This window comes from Myxine glutinosa, chromosome 12 (assembly GCF_964187855.1).
Source record: "Myxine glutinosa chromosome 12, kmMyxGlut1.1, whole genome shotgun sequence".
In the NCBI taxonomy this organism is placed as follows: Eukaryota; Metazoa; Chordata; class Myxini; order Myxiniformes; family Myxinidae; genus Myxine; species Myxine glutinosa.
This window is the reverse complement of record NC_136272.1, coordinates 26,079,628-26,096,850: the sequence shown is the minus strand read 5'-3', so window position 1 is coordinate 26,096,850 and position 17,223 is coordinate 26,079,628. Positions and strand designations below refer to the sequence as shown.

General features: G+C 42.7%; 1 protein-coding gene across 1 annotated transcript in view; it reads right to left on the bottom strand.

The window, feature by feature from the left end:
- LOC137438074 (sodium channel protein type 1 subunit alpha-like) overlaps nt 1–17,223 on the bottom strand; it is a 259,043-nt gene that overhangs the window by 150,215 nt on the left and 91,605 nt on the right. The window contains 1 exon segment of the mRNA XM_078766607.1: nt 6,235–6,298. Within this exon segment, the coding sequence (XP_078622733.1) occupies nt 6,235–6,298 (64 nt within the window).

Sequence of the window (17,223 nt, the reverse complement as noted above, 5' to 3'; positions counted from 1 at the left end):
TCGGCCAGGAAAGGTGGTCGGAGGTTATGTTTTCACCCCTGTCTGTTTGTTTGTCTGTGAACAGGGTATCTCAAAAGGTTGTGGATGGCTTCAGACGAAATTTGGTGGACCGGTTGGGTGTGTGACAAGGTAGAATTGATTCAATTCAAGATTTCAATCAGGATCCAGATCAGAGAATTTCTTAAAGACATTCTTCACCATTGAGTGATAGGGCTAAAACCGATATATGGTACAGCACAATATTTCAAAAAGTTGTGGATTGATTATGACAACACAAGGTAGATGATTTCGTTAGGCGAAAATAACAAGCCGATTCGATTTTCGTTCAGGTTCGAATGTAGATCCGGCCTATCAGTGGGATACAAAACGTAAACTGTTCAGCCTGGCGGAGGTATGTGCTTTACCGAGTGTCGCTCTAGTTTTTCTCTTGTAACGTTTAGCCATGTTACACATTTGAAAGGAGTATTTGGGAAAGTAGGGGACACACAGGCACACACACATACTTTTGGCTAAAATTAATCTTTTTCTGTCAACACAATATGCACTACCAATCAAAAGTTTAGGTACACCTAACATTTTTTGATGTATGTTTTATTTTATTTTTTTGTATACAAGATCGAGGCTCGTGTAAGAGCTAACATTAATGACAAAAAGACAAACTGACACATAAAACATAAGATAAAGGGAGCGGGAGACAAGATGGGGAGAGAGAGGGAAGCACACAAGTGCAACATTTGAGAGCAGGGACATCGGGAGATCTGTGGGAGGGAGAGGACTTGGGGGGAGGAGGCACGGGAAGGGGAGGGTAGAGGTATAAAACACGTGGACACTGCTAGGACTTCCAGGAAAGAAGTCGGAATAACAAAAAAGTGGATCTGGGGTGAATGAATGGGGGTAGAAAAGATCAAGGTTTTGGATGAGGGAAGACAAGAGATGGAGGTTAACAGTGGTTTTAAAGACCTGGAGTGCAAAATGTGCAAAAATGAAATGTTTAATGTGCAAAATGAATATAAGATGTGAACCAAAGATATATCTGCTTATCCACTGATAATATATTGTGCTTCAATGCATCTTTCTTGTGTGAAACGTAGGTTTAAAGCAATTTTTGGAAATCGGTCGAAAAGTGCAATACTAAATCCAAACTGAAACGCGAAGTTAATGTCATTAACGTTTCATCTCAGGAGCAAAAACAGTTTGCAAATACTCTGCTCTGTGTGGAATGAATGTTTGTGCTTCGTTTCTTCATCACGTGCAATGTCTATTATTGCCAGGCGTTGCAAAAAATGTTCACAGAAAGACCACACATACAATTTAATCCAATCTCCGCTTCCGGGCCCTCTGGCGAAGAAGCGTCCTTCGAGCTCTCCACGTCATCAAAGTTTAAGTATTTTCCCATTCGTGTCCTTGCAAAATTTCCACTCGTTCTTTTATTGTGTATGTTACTGTGTGTTTATAGTTAGTCTTGGTTTGTAATTCGTGCAAACTTCTGTGCAATTAATCGTTTTCTGTTGGTACCACGTGCGCGGCCTGGTACCTTGAGGCTTCCCTCCCCTCACCGGTGTTTTGTGAATACAAGTTCTTTCCTTCGCTGTATTGCTGTTTCTTTGATTTTCTTTTCTCCCCCTACCACCCCCGAACATCTTACCCTTTGTCTAACGTTTTAAATACAAATTTTTTTTTCCTTCTCTCCTCGCGCGCCCCGCCCACGTGTGCTGTTGTCTCGCCCTGCCCCCTTTATCTCCTTTTCTACCACCTCTTCCTTCCATCTCCAGCCGATACTCACTTTTCCAATTCTAGTTTCCACCATACTCATTCAACCCTTTATCCTTCTTTCTCAGATCCACGCCCTCACTTCAGGGATTTTTCCCAGATTGTTTAAATATTATTCAAATATGTTTAAACTTTCCCCTGCAATGTTTTATTCAGTGGTTTATTACAACATGCTGTTTTTCTTCCGACTTTAAAGGCTTTTTTCAATTTCCTCTTCCATTTCAAAAAAAAATTCAATCTCTTACAATTCCAAAAAATTCAATTCAATCTCTTCTTTGTTACATTCTCGAAACTCACCATCATCCCACCCCTCTATCGTTTTCAAACGGATCTCTGACTTGAAAATCACAATAAACCCAATTTGTAACAAAATGTTTGTTTGTCATTAATCGTCCACTTTCTAAACTCCCCCCTCACCCCTCCCCTCCTAAACTCCCCTCACCCCTCCCCTCCTAAACTCCCCTCACCCCCTCCACCCAAAACTCCCTCCTCACCCCTCCCTTTCAATTCTCCCTCCTTGCCCTCCAATTATAACCTCCTCCTCGCCCCTCCCCTCTTAATCTCCCCCCTCCTCTTCAAATCTCCCACCTCACCCCTCCCCTCCCCTTCCCTTCAAAACTCCCCCCTCACCACTCTCCTTCAAAACTCCCCCCTCACCCATCCCCTTCAAAACTCCCCACCCGTCCCCTACTAATCCCCCCTCCTCCCCCCAAAACCATGTTTCTCCAATCCTCACCCCTCCTCCTCAAAGCTGCCGCCTCCCCACTTCCTCTCCCTTCCATCCCATACCTCCACCTCCTCCAACCTTCAACTTTGCTCTGTCCCCCCTCAAACAACACCCCACTGTGCCTCATCCCATCACCATCAAACCTTTTGTCCTCCTCATCCTTCCCTTTTTCCTAACTCTTCTGCAATCTCTGACACACTATCAACAGCTCTCCCTACCTCCCCCTCTCACCCCTCATCTTACCCTACCCCTCCTCTCCCCTGTCCTGTAACCGATGCCCCCTCTTCCTTAACGGTATGGACCACAAACCTGATGATCTCTCCATACAGGTTGCTTCTGACAAACTAGACGTAATCTCCTCAACAGAAACTTTGCTCCTTCAAGATGTCTCTGATTCCTTAATATCTCTTCCTGGTTACTCCCTCCTCCGGTATGATAGACCTGAGCCTCGACCTGGTGGTGGGGTTGCTATCTTTATCAAAAACTCTATTCCTCACTCTCCCTGCACTGCCCTCTCTCTACTCCACCCCCAGAAGTACCACTGGCTACGGCTTCCCCTCCGCTCCCACCTTTTGTTCATATGTGTGTTGCGCCGTCCTCCAAACAGTGATGACTCCATTTACATCTCCCTGTCTGACAACATGGACCAACTTCTATCCACTCACCCCAACTCTCTCTACCTTATATATGGTGACTTCAACTGTCATAATGCCAGCTGGCTGGGTGTGGGTACCTCTTGCACCAGCCATGGCACCTCAGCAAAGGACTTCTGCGACTCGCTGGGACGAACACATCTGTCAACTTCCCGACCTGGATCTCAGTCAATGAAGCATCTTCTCTTCTAGACTTGGTTATGACTAACTTCCCTGCAAATGTCTGCTGCTCTTCTTCTGCTCCAATCGGTTGTTCTGATCATTTACTTTTTAAAGTGGACATCTCTCTGGCCATTCTCAAAGAGCCTCCTCAGTGCCGACGAGTCTGGCATTTCACTCAGGCGGACTGGCACGGTCTTCAAGTAGCCATCAATCATCTGGACTGGTCTCCCATCTCTGCTACCTCTGACATCAACTCTTCCTGGGAATTCTACCAAAGTGAACTGCTCTCACTCATGCACAGATTTATCCCATCTTGTCTTCAGTTGTCATACCCTTCCTCCCGTCCATTGTACACTGAAGCTTGTGGTGAGGCAGTTGCCATGAAACAACTTGCCTTCACCTCCTGGAAGGCTAATCCAACTGAAGGTAATCTCAGTTCCTTTCACAAAGCTCGGAACAAGTGTGTGTCTACCCTCAGGAGAGCCAGGAAACAATATGTCTCTACTCTCAAGACTGAACTCTCAAACCTGTCTCCCTCCTCCAAATCCTGATGACGTCTGGTCAAATCTGTTTCTGGTGTTTGTTCCCCTTCCATCCCCTCCCTTACGTCAAATGGCTGCACAGCTGACACTGCACGTAAAAACGACGAATGACTCAATTTAAAAATTCATTCTCTCGGCAACCGTTGGTCCCATTGGCATGAAATTTTCACCATAGGAGTGTCTCCACCTGTAGAATATTTTAACGATTATTATGACGTCATAGGTCATGTGGTACAGGCGCCATCTTGGAAAAAAGTTACACATCTAGATCTCGAAAACCACTCAAAGGAAAAAATTGAAACATGGCTCATTGTCAAGTACTCACAATGGGGAATAGGATATGTTGATAGTGATGTCATCGGTGCCTTAATTATGACGTCATAATTCGACAAGTACAACGCTTGATCTGATCAGTATGAATAAAACAAAAATTCCTCTGCAACTGTTAAACCGATGGACACCAAATTTTCAGAATATGTGCGGCTCCTCCTGTAGAATTTTTTAATGATAATTATAATGTCATGTCACGTGGTACAGACGCCATCTTGGAAAAAATCGAAAAGAGTTGCACCTCTATATCTCTGAAACCGCTCCATGGAAAAAATTGAAACATGGCTCATTGTCAAGTACTCCCCTTGCGGAATAAGATTTGTTAATGATGATGTCATCTGTGCCTTTGTTATGACGTCATAATTTGACAGGGACAACGCTTAGTCTGATCAGTTTGAAATGTATTGGGCGTGATCTATGCAACAATTATATTAAAGAATATAAATTTATGATATCATCGTTCACGTGGTCTGGCAGCCATATTGGATCAAAGAAAAAAAAATGTTTAAAAACAGAAGAGTTGGCTCACAACAAGTTGACTGCGCAGGGTAAGTATTCTATGAATACCATCTAGTTCTCTACTGTTGTTGTGCTTGTGTGCTTCCCTCTCCCTCCCCCTCTTGTTTCCCTCTCCCTTCATTGTATGTTTTATGTGTCTGTGCATGTTTTCATGTACAATGTGTTAGCTCTTACATGAGCCTCGATTCTGTATACAAAAAAAAGAAAAAGAAAAAGAAAAAAAGAACTAGAGTTTATAGAACACCTTACCCCACGCAGTCTTGAGAAAAAGGACATTGGACTTCATTGGAACTTGGACATGGAACTTTACTGAAAACGGGAAGTTCCCCCACCCTGAGAATGCGAGTGGCAAATTTGATTGGTTGAGATGGTGTAAAATTTTGCCCAGATACTGCTAAACTGAGAGTTTTTGGAAGTGCAAACAAGGGGATTTGCATGCTACATTGTTCAAATATACAATTCAATTGAAAAAAAAAATTGTAAAGGCTGTAGAACAATTCCTCCACCCCAAAAACCCTTGAATGAATGAAGACCTTCTTTTCAACAACAACAATATGACAATGCAACATATCAATTTGGAAGTTTACTGCTGCTGATGCACCGTCTTTCATACCATCTTATTTAACATGTTATATTAATTGTTTGTGTCTGTTGTTTGTGTCCTTTATGACATCCTTAAAAACTAAGTTTCCTGTTTGGAATGATTTTCAATTATGTTTAACTGTCATACTGGCTAAAGCAATTGCTTTACTTAGCCGTGCGCATGCGAGCTTGGGACAAGATTCCGTACAATCTGCCAAATTCAATACCAAAGTACTGCTAAATTGCAGGTTTGTGTTCCGATTCTTGTTCCAATTGTGTTCTACAGTGTTCAAGATATGGAATTCAATTGAAATCAAGTAGTTGCTCGATCATAGACAGACAGAGTGAACCAATTGTTTCAGCCCGATTTGCGCAACGTGTGCGGGGTAATTCACTTCATCCCATATTCAAACATTATTCACACAATGGGAGGAAAGAGGAGAAAAAGGGAAATGTGCAGGGCTAAAAATGTGAAAACAAGTTGCATTTTCTGTGTGCATAATAAGTGGATGACTACTTAATCTAAAGTATTTTTAAAATACAATGCAATATTTTGATATGTTAAAATGAAAACCACTCATGTGTTATCATTCCTTCATTCATTCAATCAATATGTAAGATAATAAGTCAATTATAAACCATTTTCACTCTATTAGTGCACAAAATTAGAGCTCATGGTTTCCATAAATGTGAACATGATAATACCGGAAGGTAAGCAAACAGTACATGGCATGGTTCAGGAAAATCATAATCTAGGTACAGTAAATGCCAATCACAATGTTGCACAGTAGTTGGTGAGTACAACATGTGGGTTGTTGTAAAATGAGTCAGCAATGTGCAGTCACAGTGTGCTTATGGTGTATTGTATGGTAAGTATGGCAAAGGTAAATCCAAGTGCAGTCAGGTAAACCCTTCAAGCAAGGCCATCACAAAATAGAAAGAAACATACCCAGCATCAGTGCTATTGCCACACAGGAGAGCATCCTTTGCACCTTCCAGAAAGTAATGGTTGTCTATGGAAAGAAACAATAATTATGTTACGATATGGCAGTACTGTGCAGAGTTCCATTCTGAGGACCAATAGAGTATGTACATTGTAATGAATGGAATGTAAGGAGAACCACAAATAATATTTTAAACTAAGATTTATACTTTTCAATACACCTGAAAGTAACAGCAATGCAACCCATCCACCCCACCCACCTTGCATATCTACCCCTGGTGACCCAACCAGCCAACCTGCCTCCCCCCTTCCCTCACATCTTATATTTTCTCTTCTTTATGCATCTCAAATAACTAACCAAATATAGCACTAGACTGACTGGAGTATGAGGAGGAACGCAAAAAGACAAAGGTCATCAGGAGGAAACTGGATAGGTTTGGATAGGAAATACATAATATGTAGATGATCTCTAATAAAACGGGAAGTTTAATGAGAGAAAAGTGGAAGCCATAATAAATCCTGATAAAACTAAGAAAATATATACACAGTCAGACCCCGCTATTTGCGGTTCTGCTTCGCGGGTTCCGCATATTCGGGGGTGATAAAATACGACCTCTCTATTCGCGGAAAAGTGTTCCGCGAATTCGTGGGTTTTTTCTATTGGCGGCCATGTTCCGCAAATTCGCGGTTTTTCAGGGCAGCAAAAAAAAAAATTTCACGAGCCATTAGCTTGACATACACTACATGACCAAAAGTATGTGGACACCCATTCTAATTCACAGTTTCAGCCACACCCATTGCTGACAGGTATATATAATCAAGCACACAGCCATGCAATCTCCATAGACAAACATTGGCAGTGGAATGGGCCGTACTGGAGAGCTCAGTCACTTTCAACGTGGCATCGTCATAGGATGCCACGATTCCAACAAGTCAGTTCGTCAAATTTCTGTCCTACTAGAGCTGCCCTGGTCAACTGTAACTGCTGTTATTGTGAAGTGGAAATGTCTAGGAGCAACAACAGCTCAACTGTGAAGTGGTAGATCACACAAGCTCACAGAATGGGACTGCCGAGTGCTGAAGCACATAGCGTGTAAAAATCGTTTGTCCTCGGTTGCAATACTCACGTCCGAGTTCCAAACTGCCTCTGGAAGCAACGTCAGCATAACAACTGTTCGTCGGGAGCTTCATAAAATGGGTTTCCATGGCCGAGCAGCCGCACACAAGCCTAAGATCACCATGCGCAATGCTAAGCGTCAGCTGGAAAGGTGTAAAGCTCGCCGCCATTGGACTCTGGAGCAGTGGAAACGTGTTCTCTGGAGTGATGAATCACACCACCATCTGGCAGTCCGACGGACGAATCTGGGTTTGGCAGATGCCAGGAGAACGCTACCTGCCCAAATACATAGTGCCAACTGTAAAGTTTGGTGGAGCAGGAATAATGGTCTAGGGCTGTTTTTCATGGTTCGAGCTAGGCCTCTTAGTTCCAGTGAAGGGAAATCTTAACGCTACAGCATACAATAACATTCTACACGATTGTGTGCCAATTTGTGGCAACAGTTTGGGGAAGGCCCTTTCCTGTTTCAGCATGACAATGCCCACGTGCAAAAAGCGAGGTCCACACAGAAATGATTTGTCAAGATCGGTGTGGAAGAACTTGACTGGCCTGCACAGAGCCCTGACCTCAACCCTATCAAACACCTTTGGGATGAATTTGAACACCGACTGCAAGCCAGGCCTAATCGCCCAACATCAGTGCCTGACCTCACTAATGCTCTTGTGGCTGAATGGAAGCAAATCTCCGCAGCAATGTTCCGACATCTAGTGGAAAGCCTTCCCATTAGAGTGGAGGCTGTTATAGCAGCAAAGGGGGGACCACCTCCATATTAATGCCCATGATTTTGGAATGAGATGTTTGATGTTCGGGTGTCCACATACTTTTGGTCATGTTGTGTATTTATAAAAACCCATCTTTCACCAGCTATGCATAAAGCAGCTGGACATACGCAAAAAAAACATCCTCTATGAGCAGCGAGCATGACCTGCACTTGCGTTTGCTGCCGTGTGTTTTTGCGTTTTCACGGCTTTCGCGGGATATCCCGTCATTCACACTGTGAACAGCTTCACGTGATATTCCACCGTTCACAGGTAAACAATGTTGTGCACAGGTAAACAATGTTTCGCAGGATAACCCGCCGTTCCGTTCACACTGTGAACAGCTTCACGTGATATTCCACCGTTCACATGTAGACATTGCTTCGCGGGATATCCCACCAGCTGCATAACATGTGAAACCTGCGAGTTACTGTACAGAATGAAAACACTCCACAGTATCTATTAGTGCAATTTGCTGTCTCCCTTTTCCCCATTGAAACAATGGCAAGGCATTCATTCACTCGACATTCGTGGATTATTGCCGACATTTCCGCGGGTTTTGTCTCGCCATTTCTGGGACATTCATCGACCTTCGTGAATTATCGTCGAAATTCTCAGGATTTGCGTCACCATTCAGGGATTTTGCCTCGCCGTTCACAGTTTGGTCCTCCCTATTCGCGGATGTTCGCAACTCGGGAAGTTATCTCCCCTTGTTCCATTGAAACAATGCTCTGCTATTCGCGGGTTTCGCTATTCGTGGATTTTCCAGGAACATATCCCCCGCATATAGCGGGTCCGACTGTGTGTGTGTGTGTGTGTGTATATATATATATATATATATATATATATATATATATATATATATATATATATATATATATATATATATATATATATATATATATATATATATACACACGACCGGTCAAAAGTTTTAGAACACCTCAATTTTTCCAGTTTTTATTGAAATTTACGCAGTTTAATGTCTCAATGTACTCTGAAATTAAGCATAGAACAAATAAACAATTGGAGATAAAAAAAGAAATCATAGAATCATTTTGTTTAACCAAATTTAATTTAAATTTTTTACTCAGCAAAGTAGCCACCTTTTGCAGATATAATCGCCGAACACACTCGTGGCATTCTTTCTACAATGGAAATCAAATATTGTTCGGGAAGTTCTTCCCAACACTGTTGCAGAAGTTCCCACAAACGTGTTGCACTTGTAGGTTGCTTTGCTTTCACCCTTCTGTCCAGTTCATCCCAAACCAGCTCGATGGGGTTTAATTCTGGAGACTGTGCTGGCCATTCCATGATTTGAAGCCTACAGTCTTGTTCTTTTCCTCGAAGGTAGTTTTGACACAGCCTGGAGGTGTGTTTTGGGTCATTATCTTGCTGTAGGATGAACGGAGGAGCTCCCTCTAGGAGGAAAATTTCACATTCATGCAAAATTTCACATTCATTCAGAGGCGTGGCACTGCAAAATGCTGTGGTAGCCCTTTTGGTTCAGGGTGCAAGTCACTCTGTGCAAGTCGCCGACTCTGGATCCAGCAAAAGAGCCCCAGACCATCACGCTTCCTCCTCCATTTTTGACAGTTGGTGTCACACACTGAGGAACCATCCTTTCGCCTACTCGACGGCGTACAAAAACCCTGCGTGATGAACCCAAGATTTCCAATTTTGATTCATCGGTCCATCAGTCCTTCTTCCAGTCTTCAGTAGTCCACTGGCGGTGCTTCATGGCCCAGGCAAGCCTGTTTTTCTTATTTTGCCATCTTAGCAATGGCTTTCCTACTGCCACTCGACCTGTCAAACCTGCAGCTGGAAGTCTTCTCTTCACAGTTGAAACTGAGGCTTGCTTACTTCGACCAGTGTTAAGCTGTGCTTGAAGCTGTTGTACTGTGAGACCGCCTATCACACAAGCTATTGACTCTCAGAAACTTGTCTTCTGATTCTGTTGTAGCTTTGGGTCTGCCAGACCTCTTCCTGTCAGAGTTTCCTCCAGTTTCCAAGTGCCTTTTGATGGTGTAGGAAACTGTACTCACTGACACCGTGGCTTTCTTGGCAATTTCTTTGCAATGATTCTATGATTTCTTTTTCATCTCCAATTGTTTATTTGTTCTATGCTTAATTTCAGAGTACATTGAGACATTAAACTGCGTAAATTTCAATAAAAACTGGAAAAATTGAGGTGTTCTAAAACTTTTGACCGGTAGTATATATATATAGTGTAGTATATATATAGCAGTGGCAGCATGAGCGATGGTGAAAGGCATGTGTGAAAGATAGGAGGAAGATGGTTGAGAGGGAGGTGAGAAGAAAGGAAGAGGAGGGGAGATATGTGAAAGCATTCGGACAGGCACAGCAAGGTGCTTGGACTAGGTGGGAAGGTGTGCGGGTGAGGATGTTGAAGTGGCAATAGATGTGGAGGATGGAGCCAATATTGTTGAATTTCCTGTTGCGGGCAATGTATGATGTGCTTCCGTCACCAGTAAACTTGAGATTGTGGGGGTTGTTGCAGGAGGAGAGATGTTATTTGTGTGGAGGTGTGGGAACGGTGCAGCATGCACTGAGTGCATGTTCAGTAGCATTGGCAGCAGGACAATACAGGTGGCAACATGATCAGGTGCTGGCGGTGATGGTGCAGATGGTGCAACAAGAGGTGCTGAGGTCGAGAGAGAGAAGAGTGGAGAAGGAGACTGATGGGGGAGAGGTGTGGTTTGTCAAAGAGGGCCAAGTGGTAAGAGGTAGAATGAGGAGGAGGTGGAAAGCAAGAGGGCTGTCAGATGCTTGTGATTGGCAGGTGGTGGCAGACCTAAAGCCACAATTGGTATTCCCAGAGGAGATCTGTGTGACAAGGTTGCGGCCTGACATTGTCATTTGGTGAGGTGCAACAAGACAGGTCATCTTAGGGGAATTGTCTGTACCGTGGGAAGAGAACATGGAGGAGGTGCATGAGAGGAAGAGAGGAAAGTACAGTGAGCTGGAGGCAGAGTGTTGGGAGAAGGGTTGACGAGTTTCGTGTCCGCCATTTGAGGTGGGGTGAAGAGGGTATATTGGCAGTTCCTTTTCTGCATTTCTTGCTCGGCTTGGAGTGTGTGGGACAGAAAGAAGGAGGATGTGTGACAAGGTGGCCCAGGTTGCCTTGAAAGGCTCATTTTGGATATGGAGGAAGTTTATGGAGGCACGTCGAATGGTGTAGGTTGGTTGTGTGTGGTTTTTTTTTTTTGGTTTTTTTTGTTACTATTATTATTTCTTATTTTGTGTATGTGAGTGAGTGAGTGGGTGAGGGTGTGTGTTTTTGCATGGATGAATTTTTGCATGAGTGTGTGTTTTTGTATGCTGAGTGGTGTATGTTTTAAGGGTAGGTGGTTGGTTGGGGTTGTGTGTGTATGTGTGTGTATGAATGATCTGGTGTGTTTTGTTGGTGAGTGGTGAACGGTATAAAGGTGGGTGTTTGAGTGTTCCACCATGTTTGTTTGGTGTAGTGGATTCTGGATGCGGAGGTTTTGTTGTTGTAGTCTGTGTTCGCACTGGCTGGGGGTGGGGGTATGTATGCATCCAGGTGTAGTTGCTGCATGTGGATGTGTATGTGCCCCTGCTGGCCCACCTTAGCTGACCATATCGAGGTTGAAGGGCCGAAACGGGATGATGCTGAGGACCTTGACTGAGGACCCGGTCAGTGCGGCACACTTGTGACCAGGTGTGTTTTGAACTTATGTATATATATATACATATATACATATATATATATATATATATATATATATATATATATATATATATATATATATATATATATATATATATATATATATATATACATATATATATACATATATATATATACATATATATATACATATACAGTGGTACCTCGGCTTACGAGTTTAATCCGTTCCGTGACGGAGCTCGTAAGCCAAATCGCTCGTAAGTCAAAGCAAATTTTCCCATTCAAATGCATTGAAATGCTATTAATCCGTTCCAGCCTCAAAAAAAAAACACCAATTTTTTTTGTTAGGTGCTTTTAAATAACAAAAATGTACTTTATAAATAACAAATAATGTATAAACAAGCACGACCTCGTATATACTGTACATAATACAAGAGAATGTAAAGAAATAAACTGGTTTTATTAAGCAGAGGAGAAGAGCATGCCAGGTGAGGTGTGCGTGTTGTCGACTTGGCGAGGCAGTACGATCGTACTCCTTCTACGATATGTACGATTTTGAAGCAGAAGGAGTCCATAAAGGCTATAACGCCAGCCAAGGGCGTTACGATTATTTCAAAGCTCCGGACCTCTATCCATGAAGATATGGAGAAGTTGTTGTTTGTGTGGTTGAAGGAGAAGCAGCTCGCAGGAGATACCGTGACCGAGAGCATCATGTGTTTGAAAAGATTGAAACTCGGATATCGAGCACGGACCACGAGGTGTTTTTTCTTTTTTCTTAATCTCGGTTTCAGTGAACTTTTGCTCTGTGCTCACGTGTACTGTACCTGTACCTGTAATGGTACGTCAGAGGATGGCACCTGTTGTCATCATATTAAGTGCAAGATGTTCTGCATCGTAAGTTGGTACACCGTGGTCTTATTCTCACTTGTCTTGGACGATCTTCTACTTCTAGCCTTCCACCGTGCATTTGGTGTCCACTGTACTTACTGTACAGTGCCTGGTAAAATTGATGTAATGGGTTTTTGACCGTCAACGCCATGAACCGTCATGAACCGTCATGAACCGTCAACCGCCATGAACCGCCATGAACCGTCAACGCCATGAACCGCTAACACTCAAAAGCCCATTTATCGCGCCTTATAAAGCAAAACGCAAACCGAAAGCCATGCCTCTCAAGCGAGGCGTGCTTCCGTGGTCACGTGATCCACAGGTGTAGCTCATTATACCCGCACGCGCGACACGCTTTGGCGGTCACGTGACCAGCCACTCTGGAGGCGGGGATCCCCGCCGATGACGTCACCGGCTGGAGCAAGGAGATTCCTCGCTCATGTATTTCGACGATTGCGTGTTTTATATCCAAGCAGAGATGCTTTCACGGCAAGATAACCGCGTGACCGGAACCGGAAGCCACAACCGGAAAATTCAAAAAAATAAATTTTTTGAGCTCGTACATCGGATCTCGGCTCGTATCCCAAAGCAACAAACCGCCCGAGCGACGGCTCGTATCCCGAAAAACTCGTACGTTGCGGCACTCGTAAGCCGAGGTACCACTGTATATATATACATATATATATACATATATATATATATATATATATATATATATATATATATATATATATATATATATATATATATATATATATATATATATACATACAGTACATATATATACAGACTTGGCATTTAATATGGAATATTTTTTTTCTTGACTTGGGTTTACTTTCTTAACTCAGTATATCAATCTGGTGAGTTTCTTTTACACTTTGGTGATTTATTTGTTAAAATAACCACGTCACTGATTGTCTGTCGCAGCAAGAAGTCAACAACAGGATTATATCACAGGTGGCGTGGCAAAATGTACGGACAGGTGCATTTGATGATTGGCTTCACAGTCGGGTATACAAGGGTTGTTGCATTCTGTATTAGTGGAAAACAACTGCTGCACATCTCCAAATGTTATTGCCGCTTCCTCTGGAGATGGTCCGTCAACTCGACAATGCTGTTTGTCATGGAGTGGTGGCTTTACGAAATTACGGCAAGAAACAGTGTGCTATTGCTCGGCAGTATGGCATCACTCAAGGTCAGGTGTCAAAGATCCTGAAACGAAATGCTCAGAGGGGTGTCCCTACTCCAATACCGAGGCCAGGACGTCCCGCAGAACCACAAGGAGGGATGATCGCCAGCTGCACCGGTTAGTCCGCAATGGCCGTACCAAGTCAGCTAATCGGCTTAGGGCTGAGTGGCAGCAACTGACAAATGTGCCTGTATCCAGAAGGCTAGTCAACCAACGACTGGTTAAAGCAGGCTATCGTGCCAGGCGTCCCCTGAGAAAGCCACGCCTGACCAGACAACAGCGCCAGCGCCGATTGCAGTGGGCCAGAGAGCACCGTCAATGGCAGCCAGGACACTGGAATCACGTGATCTTCAGTGACGAGTCTAGATTTCTGGTCTATCGTCAAGATGGCCGCGTCCGAGTGCGCAGACAAGTGCATGAGGCCTACAACAAAGATTGTATAGTGCCAAGAGTCCAAGCTGGAGGTGGTGGGGTGACCGTTTGGGCTGCTTTTCATGCAGGGGGAAAAACTGACCTGGTTGTTCTGAATTGAAACCTGAACCAGTTCAAGTACAGGGCCATTCTGGAAGAAACATTGCTTCCATTTGCTCGTGCAGCCTTTCGAGGAAACTTTGTCTTCCAAGATGACAATGCACGGCCTCATCGTGCTCGCATGATCTAACACTTTCTTGCTGACCGTGGTGTAGAGCATATGGAGTGGCCTGCCATGTCCCCGTATATGAATCCGATAGAGAACTTGTGGGCAGAATTAACGTGTCAAATCGACTACTTGGACCAGCAGCCGACCTCTGTGCGTGAATTGCAGCAGGCTATTGTCACTGCATGGCAAGCGATTCCTGTCCAAACCTTGGCAAACCTCATGAACAGCATGCCTCAACGTGTACGTGCTCTCCTGAATGCTCGTGGGGGTTACACAAAGTACTGAACTGTAATTTTACTGTCCGTAATCCCAGTCATAATTTAACTTTTGTTTTTGTTAAAAAAAAATTGGGCTAATGTGCAAAATAAAGAGATACTTCTGGAAAACGTACAGAAGTTTAACACAGTACTGTCCATGAATTGAGTTCGATATCAGTTTACATCACTTTCAAGGATCAATTTATTTGTTTCGAAATGTCAAATGTGGTTTTTGTTTCTTTTAAAGGTCACATTAACAAAATCTAGAATAATTTCAACATAATTCCGATGAACTTTTGGTAATAAGACATCTTGAAAAGTAAGTTCACCCCCACAAAAAAAATATTCCATATTAAATGCCAAGTCTGTATATGTATATATACATATATATATATATATATATATATATATATATATATATATATATATATATATATATATATATATATATATATATATATATAGTATCCCTTTTCATGAATGAAACCCACATCGTTAACACTAATCTTCCTCGGTACATGGCTTGTTTAACATTCCCAAGTGTTGTTTCATTGTTTAATGACAAATGCTAAAGAGATACGTAGGTCATTTCGATATTTCCTTGCAAGACTTTCGAAAACAGCAGATAAATGTACTTACTTTTTCCACATGTGAAATTTGCATTTATGTTTATTTAAATTATACAATGGACTACAAAATGTAAATGTTTCATGATACTTGTTATATTATATCATCTTTATCTATCAATATTGTTGAAATGAAGATCAAATAGCTGTATGTTGAAATATGTTGAAAAAGTCAAAACTTTACATGGGGTGTACTTACTTTTTCACGTGACTGTATAGATGAGCTTAGAAAGAAGATATCAGAAGAAAATAATCTATTCCTCAAGAGATGTGATAAGAGTAATAAATAGTCACAATTGTGTGCAAGTGAGATCATATAATCACATTATTTGCAGTAAACCGCATGATCCAAGGAATTTCACAGTACGAGAAATAAAAAAGGAGGAAACAGTCACGTGAATTGAAGACGACAATAGTGAATGGATTCTCCCGTCGCTTTGACGGATGAGTGTTCAGCAAAGAGATCAGCTGTTCACCGTTTAAGTCGTCTTATGTGTGATGTCCTGATTTGTAGACCAATTGCAAATATTACATATGAAGTCACTCCTCAAATGTTGATATTGCTTGATGACAGACTTTTCCATTTTAATCACTCCTGGGTTGGTCTTACCTCTGCCAGCGAAGGTGGATGGAGTTTATGTTTTCACCCATGTCTGTTTGTCTATTTGTATGTCTGCCTGTGAGCAGGATATCTCAAAAAGCTATGGACGGATTCGGACGAGATTTGGTGGACATTTTGGGTGTGGGACAAGGAAGATTTGATTACATTTTGGTGAGGATCCGAATCTGGATCCGGATACGATAATTTTGAAAATTTTGAAGTGATTCTTCACCATTGAGAAATGGGGCCAAAAACGATATATATAATTATTTTTCAAAAGGTTATGGACGAGTTGAGACCAAATTCGGTGGAGGAGTTCGTTAGGTGACAAGAGCAAGCCAATTAGATTTTGGTTCAGGTCCATATACAGATCCGGCCTATCAGTGGGATAGAAAACGTAAACTGTTCAGCATGGCAGAGGTATGCACTCTCCCGAGTGCCGTTCAAATTTCCCTTGCAGTGGGGGTCCAAGTTACAGCCTCTAAAATTGGCTTTCAGATGCTCTTTGTATCTAAGTATTGGACGTCCTATGGTGTGGGTCCCTGGCTGAAGAACACTGCCTTTTGGTATGCAGGAATCCTCCATGCGAACCAGGTGACTGACCCAGTGAAGCTGATCTCTATTGAGCATGCAGTACATGCAGCACCTTGCAAGAACTTCAATGTTAGGAATTTTGTCCTGCAAATTGATGATGCAAATAGATCTTAAACTGCGAATATTGAATGCATATAATTGTTTTATGTGGTGCCGGTAGGTTGCGTAAGCCTCACAGCCATATAGCAGTGATGTGAGAACCACTTCCTGGTTGACTTTGATTTGAGACAACCCCATGTGCTCTCCAAAGCCTGTGGGTGAGCCCCCCAAATGCTGAGCTTGCAGCTTTTGCTAAGCGAAGTGCTCTTTCATCATCCAAAGTGGTGTTATTGGAGGGGATATTCCCAAGATAGCAGAACTTCTGAACTGGGCTGAGTGGTATATTTCTGATTGAAATTATGGGAGTCTTGGAGTTTGTGGCCAGGGCATGTTGGTACAAGGTATGTCTTTTCCAGACTTATTGTAAGGCCAAAACTTATTGGCTGAGGATTGGCCAAAGCAGTCAACAAGAAGCTGGATGTCCTCCAGAGTGTATGCTATGAGAGCACAGTCTCCACAAACAAGACTTCACTTAGTAGCTTATCTGTGATCTTTGTGCAAGGTTTGAGCCTTTGGAAGATTGAAGAGGTTGCCGTCTGTCCTGAACTGGATG